The 13026-nt window shown below is 36.1% G+C and overlaps 1 protein-coding gene across 2 annotated transcripts; it reads right to left on the bottom strand.

Annotated features, from left to right (window-relative positions):
* Positions 1-1687: 1687 nt before the first annotated feature.
* On the bottom strand, positions 1688-12575 carry LOC104906224 (polypyrimidine tract-binding protein homolog 1). Of its 2 annotated transcripts, none has more exons than XM_010694954.4 (10): positions 12138-12569; positions 11785-11994; positions 8715-8777; positions 8560-8633; positions 8265-8360; positions 3588-3645; positions 3385-3489; positions 3215-3296; positions 2586-2698; positions 1688-2447 (listed from the first exon to the last, which is right to left on the bottom strand). In XM_010694954.4, exons 1-10 carry the CDS (start codon positions 12318-12320, stop codon positions 2079-2081), a joined length of 1353 nt encoding a protein of 450 aa, XP_010693256.2. In that variant the 5' UTR covers positions 12321-12569; the 3' UTR covers positions 1688-2078. The 2 variants fall into 2 exon arrangements, with proteins under 2 accessions (XP_010693256.2, XP_010693257.1); XM_010694955.4 differs by having other exon boundaries at positions 2417-2447; positions 2633-2698; positions 12138-12575.
* Positions 12576-13026: the final 451 nt, after the last annotated feature.

The raw sequence follows: 13026 nt of genomic DNA on the forward strand, positions 1-13026 counted from the left end.
TGTCTTTAGCCTTTTGTGTTTGGGACGCAAAAGCATTTCTCTCTTTCCACAGATTGACTACTTGACTCTTAGTAGAAATTTCGTAGTAAAACCCCTTTGCTTGATCTTGTCCACTTCAAAGTTCAACCGTTCAAACATCTCCAATTTCAAAGGAGCTCATTAATTAATTATATAAAGTCTACAAGTGATCAGAGGAAGGTCAGCTATTTCAAGCTTTTATAAATTTTTCTTTGAGGGGAAACTTTTCTATATAATCATTTAAAGAATGACGTTTTCAAAGGGATTTTGGTACATTTTCCTTGCAATGACCCATATAACAACAAGATGCACCGTCATATTTGGTTTTGATAGGCCCTTTGCGGCTAAACTAAGTTTACACTTGATAATTGCTATACTATCTTACTTAAGCCACATGGGGAAGTGGGAACCTTAGAATGGTAGAGATAGTAGAATTTAACCGTCCATTGCATTTTCAGTAATCAATCAGAAAGATATTTTTGTAGTGCAAATGAATAACAAACCGTGGCAATGCCACAACTAGATTGTCCTTTCACATGATCATGCCAAGTTTTTAAGTCGGATCCTTCAGGATAGTGATTTTATTGCTTGCTCGTGGCTTCACGATTAGCTAACTAATCTGCAGCTCTATTTCCCTCCTTATAACAATGGATGATAGAAACTTCTCATTCTAAATTTCCTGAAATTTGTATCATAGTGTGATAATGAATCGATGATCAATGATGCAAATAAAATCCCCCAAATGGCACACTTTTAAGAATTTCTCAGCAAGCTACACTATCCATTTGTTCATTTGTATCATAAGTTTTAGTACTAGTGCGTCTGAGCAACTTCCTTCCATTTTTCCACTCGCATACATTCCTATAGTATATTCCAAATTTAGTTCTGAAGGCCAACTTAAGAGTTCAACGGTGATCTCGAATTATCCCACCTTCACCAATAATCCCTGCTAATCAAGGTCAGATCTATGCAAGGATTTGGGTAGCACATGACCCACCAAATAAAGTCATCTTCTTTCGTTAAATGTATTTAAGAAATGCTAGACTTTGCAGAATGTTTACCTTCACAATGTACAACTTGCTCCATGGTCAATTGGTCACTCCACTACGAATAACACGAGATTATTAGATAGGGTTAATCTTATGAGGACCAAATCAACTTTACGTTTTATATTTTTCCCTCCTTGTGTACAATGCTTTTTGGTTAAGGAATGAAGTTAATCTTTCTTCTATTTTACTTTTTGCTTTATTCGTTTTCAATCTCTTCTCTTCTTTATTTAGAAGTAGACATCTCTTTTGTTTTTCTATCCAAGTGTAACTACAACCATCCACCTTATAATATACATACTATTACTCCTGACAATGGGGTTTAGGAGATCCGAGACACTTGACTAGACTAAGATCAACTTGAATGAGTATGCGAGACTTGGACTCAGAAATGCAAAATGTTATGTTAGGATGAAGGTATCGTAATGTTTAAAGTAATCTATCTGCCAAAGTTGAAAGGAAAACTTGCAAAAAATCACCAAATTTTTCGATATACTTCACAAATATGCAGTCTTGCCAGCAATTTTCTCAGTCGCCAAATGGACTTGGAATCTTAAGCTATACGAATATCCAGATGATGACATTAAGGGGCATTGCAAAATTGAAGATCCAACTTATCACCATACAAGAAGAAAAAGGAATATAGCCTGTGCATATCCTCCCTAAAGATATATCGATTGAGAAAAAATTCTGAAAAGTTTTGTTCCCATTGGATGCAGCAGACCATGTGTATACCTAAATCTCTAACTATGCAAAATCAGAGTGCAAGAACCACATGAGTAGTAAATAACCCCACAGCCAAATAGTATTCAAACGCCCCTAAAAGACAGAAGATCAGATGTTGGATGCCTCACACCCTTTCAGGATGGTTTGGGCCTTTCAAGGAAACCTATGAACAGCACAAAAGTTGGCTTCCTTATAAGTGTGTCATAATAGATTCTACTAACTTCACTCAGAAATTCATATAATATGAGAAATACCCAATTGGGTAACAATTATAAAACATAAACTTGTTTATGGGTAATAAGGAGCCTGACTCGCACGTGAAGCAGCAGGTGGAGTCATTGGCATTGAAGCTCCTGGGGCTGGTGAAATCGGAGCAGAAGCATACGCAGGAACCGGAGATGCTGTATATGTTTGGCCAGGAAAGGTGCTAGGCACCGATACAAATGTCCGCCTTCCAGGCTGCATAGAGGGGTCCCATGAGGGTGGAGGTGCTGCATGAGTCTGCGGCGGCATATTAGCATTAGTGCTGTAGCCATTTGGAGGGTACCCTGCACCTGTTTGAGGATTCATCCATGGTGCTGCAGGAGCTCCAGGATAACCTGAAGTCTGTTGGACGATTTCTGGGATTGTGTAATCTCTACTTTTGTCACTATGAGCCTGTAACGGGGAGAAAGAACCATCAAATAGATTATGTTCAGTTTAAACAAGTACAGGTGTAGCATACATGTATCGACAAAGTCCTATTTTCCTACCATTGGATTTCAACTTTCTTTAACACAAAACCACATATTGTACCTTTACATTGAGATCAGTATGACGAGAGTATGTTAGATGAAGCTTACAGTAGCCACCATCATATATGCAATGTCCTTCCAATGAATCTTTGGCAACAGAAGCAGTACTGACATCTGAAAAAGAAACAGTACAAGCACTCGTAAACTGCACTGACTTCCAACCTTAACTTGACATAACAGATAAAAGATAACACCAATGACCATCAACCTTTTTGCTATATATTAGTTGCAAGGATTACAGAATACTAGCTCCGATGATATACCAAAAAAAACTCAGAAACTATAGTTTGTATTTACAAAGTGGGCAATTAATATGAAACTCCCTAAAATGGAAATGATGCAATTATAAAAGAACGGAGGAAGTATGAGACTATTTGAGAAAATAACCCAGTAGCTGGGATTATTCTTGGTTAATCAATAGTTCGAATTACTACGAGAAGGTTACTACAAAATTTGGCGTCAATTACCCAGATTATTAATTAAACCATTTTCATGATAGTTGAAGCCTTGAAGGAAAACAAAATACTGCCATAACTCATAAAAGCTCAGAAGCAAGAAGCTTAAACACAGCAACAAATGATGTATATAATATGGAGGAAGGGAAAACAAAGAGGGGAGGTCAATTCTTACCAGGATACTGAATCAGAGCTTGCGTCTGGCCATTTTTCTCAAAGATAGCTATTTTTTGAACTGTGCCAAATGCAGAAAATACCTGAAAAGAAAATACACTAGATAAGCCTAACACTACAGGTATCACTACGAATAACCAAAAATGACCCTAATAAAATACATTCCATTACCGTATGTAGAACATCAACAGTAACAGCATATTGCATATTCTCCACTGCAGCAAGAAGCACATTGCTCTCCTGTTCTTTTTTAACTCCGTCAGCACCTACAACAGGCTAGACAAAGAGACTATGTCAGCAGTCAGCAGTCAGCACATATTAAAAAATGAAAATCAGATATGAGGTCACTTGTATTGTATCATTTAGAAACACACCTGGGAAAGACCATCAAAAGCAGTAGGGTTCACAGGAAGGTATGGATTGGTGTAGTCCCTGCAAATACATAGAGATTTTACTTGCACAACCATATACATTGGAGCAGCTAGTAAATCAATTGAATAAGTGTGCAAAAAGGATATGTTCAAATTGTTTCACATTTACTAAACAGTATTATCTGGCAAAGCTGAAACAGGCTACAATTTGAGGAAGCAAACAAGGAATCATGTATTCAATTACCAAACAAGTACATCAACCTCCATGCATAGGAAATAAGACATGGCAAGCGCATATCAAAATAACATCAAAAAATAGAAAGACTTCAAAAAGAAGATTCGACAATATCTTAGCTAGAGAAACATATTCCTCAGGATGACTAATTCCCCCACATTCAACATGACAACATTCAGGAAATTATAGACCTGCATTTGATTTCTCGAGTCAGAAGCAATTTCTCCATGAAAAAAAAGAAATTACTTAAAGTACTTTATTAAATTGGTAGAAAAATTGATAAAATTGTGTAATTCTAAAAACTCAAAATTTTACAGAAGATGAGATAATTAAACAGAGGATCTATCCATGATGATCAAGATAAATTTATTCTATGGGTATATTTCATGGATTGATGATTCTTCTCCCTTCTTTCACCTCTTTTCTTGAAGTTATTTGCTCTCCAACCGCAAAAAAAAAAAAAAACCAAAAAAAAAAAGAACTTTCTTGCAGCATCATGATGCTGCAATTTTTTTGGTCGAACATTTAGTGTGTCCTACGTGTATCGACTAAGTGTGTGTCGATGTCCAATGCATGTTGAATACGAGAGATACCTTCTGACATGAAATGTCCATACAACCTAGCACTCCCATGTACATGTAAGGCTACATATTCTCCCACACCACTTTAGGCAAGGGCCTCACCAGTGATAATATGGCAACCTATATAGTTCTAAGGGGACTTTCTAATACAGCTTGACTTGGAAATACCACAATCCCTGAAGAAACATAAAAACAATTGCAATGCTCTGGAAGACTAGAAGGAAGAACTCCATAATATATAACTGGGAGATCAATATAGTAGGGTCAATGAAGTAGGTTCACGCCACATCATTCTATCAAAAATTCTAATTCACCATATAGAGATGCCTAAAAGCTAGGCACATAGAAACAATGGCCTCCTTCTCCTCAAGATAACTCTGAAATCTCCAAAAGGCGCAAACAAAACATGAGGCTATGCAACCATGCGGACCTCCATGTTCAAGATAAAAAGGGCAAGAATTCAGTAAAACATAGTAACAAATATCAATAAATCCTCGAGTCAGCAAAATCCCTCAATCAAAGCCGTAATTCTTGAATCACATGTTATGCCAAAACCAGAGTTTGCCACTATTCCATTCGCCTATTTTCTCCATATACCCTTCTAATCTCTCTCTAGCTGTGAAGATGTTGCTATCAATCGTGTCAACTTACTAGTTTTCAAGTTCTCATGATGGCTACTTAAGGTCTTCAAACATGTCTCTAGCATATGTCTTCCATTTCTCTTTCTCTATCTGGATGTGGTCCCCTTTTATAAAATAGTGTAGAACAAAAACAAACAGTCGCCACTTCTTTTACTCTTTTGCTTTTCCCTTAGCCATTGTCTTTCTTGTTATTTTACTTGCTACTATTCTTTACTTTTAAACCTCAAGCACATACATTTATCCTATAAAACCTCAACTTGGGTAGGTGTATAAATTCAGGTACGGACCTCTGTGCTCAATGTGTCAATTCCATAAATTCAGAAGACGGGGACGTCTGTTTGAGAATAGTACACATGTATGGAGACACGGCTTTAAATTCATATATATACATTAAAGTTAAATCTATCTAATATGCTACACCTAAGTAACCACTGGGTTCTAAAGCCAAATACTGCTAAAACCATAGCAAACCAGAAAAAAGACGCGGCAAAAAAAGAGGGGGAAAAGGCATGTTGTTGCCACATGACAAAGAAGAAAGAAAAGGAATAGTAAGAAAATAACAAGACAGCCACATCCAAGTGCATGAGAGAGAAAATAAAGAAAAATGATAGTAGTTGGCCAGCCACATGAGAGAAGAGGGAGACATTTAGAGAACAGTCGTCGGCTCATTGCCTTCGACGAGGTCGAGGAGACAACCGGCTGAAGCACCGATAATGGCATTATGCTCGCCTTAGTCCCATCACTCCCATGAGTAAAAGCCACATTATTTACAACCTGTTGTGATGCACCTTGCCTGTGATTCATAGATCTATGGTTTCTCTCAAACCCTAATTTAAAAAATCAAGTCGGATATGGACAAATTCGAGAGGCAAACGTCCCCCTCCCCCTCTCCTTCCCCCTCATCCTTTTTTTCCTCTTTGCTCTTCGATTTATGGATCACACAAGCAGCCGTCCCCAGGTGCATTTAGCCAGATGTGAACCAGATTTTGTAATGTTGTCAATGTCGTATCAACGTAAAGCTAGATGCCAAATCCAGGAAGCATAGGTTTAATCTATGATACTTCACTTGAATTTTGAAAAAATTTGTAGTATTACATCATGTGCTTGCTTTTTGGATCAATTTCACTAAAAGTGCAACTCGAGCATGCACCTTCACCTTGGCTAGACGCCTCCCTAGCTCCCTAGGCCTTGAAATTTTTAAAACTAATAAACATTCACCACATCACTGACCCATCTAACTTGCATATAAAAAACATAAAACATACCATCACACTATTCCTTGATCCATGACAAATTCTCTATTTTCAGATGTACCCTTAGAACAATTTCTTTCTCCCTTCCATCATACGTGCATTGCTTGTAAATTCTATATTTCCAGTTCCACCACAGCTTCAATTTCACTAAATTCTTACCCAAATCATTGCAACCTGATCCCACCAGTACCAAGATGTTCATGAACCTTATCAAAATCAGTCGATCCTCGAATACAAGAATCACCCGAACTGCACACATACTATACCCAAACGAAGTGACATTCTTGAATGAAGATAATCCGAAACAGATCAACCTAGAACTGATTTCACCAATATTAACTGCTTTGTATAACAACCTGAATTCAAGCTAAAACAAACCACACTAGCACTGAGTGAAACAATTCATCAACACAGCTTAGCCAACCAGGATCAACCTCTAAAGAAACAGTGCCACGTCAACTTAAACTGAAAATACTTATCAAAACCTTCTTTGCATACCTCCAACCTTCTCTATGGCAATGCCAATATTCTTCCCCACAAATTTCTGAGTTCCTTCACCTATGCGGCTATAAGACTATACTAAATAGATCATCTGTTACCACCAACAAATATCTAATAAACCAGACAGCAAAGTTTCTCCAAAGTCATAAGCTCCTATCTTCTTTTCTATGATGTATGTCAACAGTATACCTATGTCACATGTATAGAAGCTAGAAAATTGGGCAAAGCACTACCTGAGGTGAGTTGCAACTTTCAACCAATTCTGTTACAATCAATATCCTACCTTTAATTAGTGACAGCACATAGGATATTATGCGTGTGCACCCATCCTTACACACATATGGAATTGTCCTTAATTCTTATATTAACATTAAAGTGAAGAGTAAACTTGATGACAGAAAAAATAATTAAGAAGCAACTATACAATGCATATGATACATTGTATCTTTATATATACCGGCAAAAACCTAAAAGAAATTTGATAGTCAAAAGCAATGATTAGATAGAAAAAAAAAATTATTTTGTGTAAAATCAGTAGGCTGAAGTAGGATCCTACAATTCTAAGCCAGAGCAACAGAATTTGCAACCATAGACAATCCTACACCAGAGTACTATGATCTTAACACCTAAGTTTTTGTACAAGCAATCTTGATGTGTAGTCAAATTAAAAGTTATTTAACAAGAATGGTTAAAAAAAGGTTGATATGCCCCATGAACACTCGAGAAAAATGCTAGGCAAAGGTGCCAAAAGAAGCCAAGCCAGAAATCAGACATACAGGATACCACATTCCTGATGATAACGAAAACAAATAAACTCCAATGTTCCGCTCATAAAACTAAGAGCTCACACAAAGAAATGAAGGAGTCAAAAACAATGATTAAACCCACATACAAAACATCAATGTCGTAGACACTAGGCTTAGACAAAAGTACATTGGCTATACCAACAAAGTAAACATATACAAGTGAGCAAGTGACCTCAAAAGAAGAGTTTGATCAGGCTACCATCTTTCTTTCACCTCAAGAAATGATCAACGAAATTGAAACTACTTGTTGATTTTTGCTTTGAGTTCAACTCTAAGTTGGTATGTTGTGTCTTCTCAAATTTGAAAAATGTTTATTTTAGTCTTAAACTAATTATGACCCAAGCAAAGCCTAAGCTTGTTTTGCTTTTTTTTTTAAAAACATTTGGGTTAATGGATATTGCTAGAAATCGACTATTATTTGTACTTTGCTTGGCATGGTGTTGGAGCCCCCACTTTATTAGAAGTGAGTGTTGTCAGCCTGGAACCGGGGGTGGAGATTCCTGATCCGTCCCTTTTATTGAATGAATTGACATTATTTCAGCCAAACAATATATTTTATGTAAAAATAATTGAAAAAAAGGAGGGAATTCTATGCTACAGGTCACAAGAACTATAAACAGTGAATTTTCTCAATGATATGAAATATCTGCTTAGCAAGCTTACCTGCTCCTATGAGATTGAAACTTAATATTCAGGTCCGTGTGTGCAGAATATGAGATCCGCAGATTACATGAACTTACATGCTCCGGAAGCAAATACCTATATCAAACCTTTTTAGTCAGTTACCTCAATTTTTCGAAAAGAAGAAGAGTTATATGACAATGAATTGCGTGTTAAGTCAAGTTATATTCCTTTTCTCGGAAAAAGGCCAACACAATTGCATAGTCATCTCTAAATATAGACTCAAGAAATTCATAGGGTATTTGGAAATATCAATCAGTTAGGGGTAATCTCATGCCTGGGTATACTTCTCCCATCCAACGCATTCTTTGCTGCACTTGCAGTGTCAACATCACTGAATTGAATCAACGCCTGCCATTACACATGATCAAATTAAGACAGCAGCAGAGAGCCACTACTCCAGTGTAAAACGGAAAATCAAATTCTACATACCTGAAACCCAGCTGCCTTTTCAAAAGTGGCAATTTTGTGGACAAACCCAAAGGCAGAAAAAACCTTTTAAACACAGAGAGTGAAAACAACGATAACTCAGATGAGTATAAACTGACAAAAATGAAAGAACAGCATGTGGCCCATCTGAATGCTCTTGTACAACTATGAAAATTAGCAATAGACTAGAATCAGGTGCAGAATAAGACCTGTATATTTAAGCGTGACGATAGACCATAGAAAGCAGTATGACGAACATGATTATATTTCCAAACTCTCTCCAACAAAAGAATTTAAATAAGAACCATCACCATCTGTGATTCAATGATGTCAAATCAAAATTCACAATTACAAAGAAGACGACCTAAATAAACGTAAGGACAAGTCAATTTCATTTGCAAACCATAAAGGATCTCATACAGCAAAAAAATTCAGTAAAGACGAAACAAATAAATAAATAAAAAGCAACAAACAGAAGGAGGGAAGAAAAGGTAAGAAAAGAGATTGATAGATAAAACGTGAATGAATACCGATAAAGAAAAGAGAGGTAAATAAAGAGAGTGAGGAAAAGAAAGGAAAGGGGGCTTTTTTCCACAAAGACCAAAAGAAAAAGATATAACCTTAAAGAACAACTTTTAGTGGGACTATACTGAGTATTCACCTTCGAGCTGCAAGCCTAGCTAATTCAACTGCAAAACAGACTAAATTTTGTCCGCGGGTGGATCTAGTTTGCTTTAGTGTCAATATAGATTCAATTTTGTCCCAGTGTAAGCAATATTACTTTTGTGTCTTCAGAAATTTTGAGTTGCAAACTTGGTATGCCACATACACTACGTACAGAAAAGGTTATTGAGAAATAAAAAATTCACTTTTTCAAATATTTGACATGGAGCAATTGCTCATCAGCGTCATATTGAGATATAGTGTACAGTCACTTGAAAACATATAAAAACAGAAAAGAGGCCAGTATCCTTAAAACAGAGGGAATAACTACAAACTTAAACACTTAGCTGCTTTGAAAATATATTAATATATAATATTAAAACATTAAGCAACAGCTCAATTAATTAAGAGCAAGAAAAAAAAACAACCAACAAATCATCAAACCAGTTAAGCAGCAGACTGAGGTGTCCCTAAAGCAGCTATTATTCTTAGAGCAATTAGGGTCTGTTTTCTTCAACTTATTTTTATTTATTTACAAAAAAATTAAGAAAAGTTCATAAATAATAAGAAAAGGTCAAAATGTTCAGAAATGTTCGGAAAAATAAAGTAAAAGTTCAAAATAGTAAAGACGAATTGAAGAAAAGTTCAGAAAGTTTAGAAAAGATCTGGAAGATTAAGAAAGGTTCAGGAAAAATAAGAAGTTCAATAAAAGTTGAACAGGATAGACCCTTAACATACATTTTGACATTTCAAAGTCGGACAGCAAATATTCACAGAATTCACACATAACTTAGACAACTTCCCCACCTATGCAACCAAGAGGGGAGACAGTATATCAAACAACACATTTCCCACAAAGTTCAGCCACCAATGCATCACGTAGCAATATGGCTCATCCCTTATTGAAGATAAAAAAAATTCTCCCCGCAGAAAAACCCTTGCTAAAAGCATCCCAAACATTGTTCATTCTAGGAAGAAGCAAGACTGTGATTGTAATCCCATGGCATACCGTAACTTTTCCAAAAAGTAACAAGGCAGGAGAAATACTATATATTCCACAAACCACCTACCCTAGGTCATTCGTGCAGTGATCTACAGGGACAGGAGGTGCACAGAGATTTTAATCTTGATTTTGGGTGGGGGTGTGATGGCAGATGAAAGGCACTAGGTCAAGAGTACCATGAGCAAAAGGGAGCAGCTTCCATGGACACATCATAGTGGAAGAAAAGAGAAGAAAATTTCCTCATTACATTTGTTTCCACTAACAAGAAAAACCTCGGAAATCTGGAAACAAAAAAACAGAACATTTTCAACAAGTTAACAGCAATTAAAAGTTCCATCCAAATTCAGGACTTTGCTTGAGCTTATTTAACTTAGAGACAACAGCAGCACATCAACCAGAATTTAACATTCCTATTTCCAATGTCTTAGTTCTCTTGAAGTAGACTTGCAATTTCCATACCCATACTTTTTCTTAGTGTCCCACACAAATGTCTGACAAATACTATCATTCTCTTCAACAACCTATATAATTTGCCTTTGCATCAACTTCCAAGCACCTCCCAGAACCACTACTTTCACTAGGAGAACTTTATCACCACTCAGGCTCGTAACAGCAGATCAATATCCTCCTTAGTCAACATACTTACTTTACCCATAGATATAGTCACAATTGTTAATATTAAGATCCTGATCATAGGATTGTCCTATTCCACAATCTAACAAGTGCACGACTATTCAGATTAACTCAAGCCCAGTAAAATGATTAACCAAATTATCATTCATTCCAAAAGGTTATAGGTCCTCTAACAGGATTCCTCAAGAACCAAATAATCAAAATCATAAGGCTTTTTTTGACAGGGGCAGGTCGTGCATTGCCAATTTATTCTAGAGCATAGATAATAGAAAACTTAACACTACAAAAAAAACTTTGAAATTTCAGAACTTTGGATCTTTTCTAAAAATTAAATATTAACAAAGCTAAGGGCTCGTTCAGCATTACTGTCAGTATTCAGTTTTTGGTTTTATTAAATACAAAAGTCATACGAGATACGGAGTATAATTAACTCAAAATTAGTCATACTTATACTAAACATTATACTAAACATGTCAATTTGAAAACTAACAGAATGTGGAAACTACTTTTTCTGGTTTCCATATTTTTGTTTTTTGTTTTCATAAAAACTGGAACAAAGAATGATAAAGAACGAGCCCTAAGCTTACATGTTTTTTGTTCAACAAATATTCGTAACCATGTTATTCCTGCAGTGATCCAAAGTAGGATCACAATTCTATAATACATTCCATACAACAAACATACAGTAGTTTCACATAACTAAACCTCCACTACATCAAAACTATCCTTTCAGCTGGGCAAAACAAGGTGGCAATAATTGCATACAACACTCACCAAGTGAATAACTTCAATGGTCACATCACCAGGTTGCACTCCTTCCATAGTAACTAGCAAGACATTCCCCGGAATATCACCAGGGCTCTTATTATTCACTATTTCATGCCTATTCGAGTACTGAATGTACACAGTTTTACCCCGAACTTGCGCCGGCTCCGACGCGGACGCATAATACGAAACCATTGAAATAGCCTGGTTAAGATCTGCCTGCAAAATTAATCAAAATCACTCACTATTCAGAATTCCTTCAATCAACACACTCACACAAACAAAAATTCCAATTAATCCAAAATTTCTTTACACAAATAGACCAAATTCAAGTTAAAAATTGAAAAAGATGAAATTCATACATATTCGACGAAGGCTTGATTGCGATTAGCGCCGACATTGCATTTCGTATTCACAATTTTGCCGAAAGGTTTACAGAGCTCAACAAGCTCTTCTTCGGAGCACTCCCATGGAAGATTGCGCAAATGGAGGACCTTCGATGGCGTCTGTGTGTATCTAAACTGATGTTGCCCAGAAGTTGACATTGTTGAACGGTGAGAATCTAGGGTTTACACCAAATTCGAGAATTTTCAATGTCGAAAAATTGATCGACGAGAGAAAAAGTGAAAAAAAAAGGAGAATTAGGGATTTGTTTGATTTCTGAAGAGGAAATTAGAGGTTGTGTGAAGTTGTGATGACCGATGGAGATGATGACCTTCGGCCTCGTGCAAGTGAGAAAACTTTACCAGGTTTGAGCTCGTTCGGGTGGGATATACAAAACTTTTTTAATGTAAATATAACCTTTTTTTTAGTATTAGCATAAAAATTTGCAGGTTATAATTAGATAACATTGTATATATGCATATAATCTTTGTTAGTGCATTTTTTGTTTGCAAAACACGTGTAGGGTTTTTCGCATCCTCTAAAATATCCTTCAGTCATTGTTATATCAGTTATAAGAATTCCATCATGGCTATTAGCAAAAGAGATATTAGGCGATGATTAACTATAAGGGTCACATTGTTAACATGTACCATTAGATTTTACAGCAAAACAATAAGCAATAGGGTTTTTTGGATGGGTGACGTAGTAACTTAATTTATAGGTTTTGTAGCATCTTCGGTAGTAAGTAAGGTCCCTCAAGGAGGTAAAATCTAATTAGCGTTACTCTAATGGCATAAAAATCTTGATATTGTAATTTTAATTTTGTATTTGCAAGAACAAACTTAATTATTTCTTACGAGTTATAAT

The sequence above is a fragment of the Beta vulgaris genome, chromosome 2 (genome assembly GCF_026745355.1).
Source record: "Beta vulgaris subsp. vulgaris cultivar EL10 chromosome 2, EL10.2, whole genome shotgun sequence".
In the NCBI taxonomy this organism is placed as follows: Eukaryota; Viridiplantae; Streptophyta; class Magnoliopsida; order Caryophyllales; family Amaranthaceae; genus Beta; species Beta vulgaris.

Excerpts from the sequence above, each read along its gene's own strand:
- LOC104906224 (XM_010694954.4), bottom strand. The coding sequence starts at position 12,320 with ATGTCAACTTCTGGGCAACATCAGTTTAGATACACACAGACGCCATCG. Across the intron at positions 3,490-3,587 it reads CTTTTGATGGTCTTTCCCAG|CCTGTTGTAGGTGCTGACGG; the intron begins GTGTGTTTCTAA and ends CTCTTTGTCTAG. Across the intron at positions 2,699-3,214 it reads AGCTCTGATTCAGTATCCTG|ATGTCAGTACTGCTTCTGTT; the intron begins GTAAGAATTGAC and ends TTTCTTTTTCAG.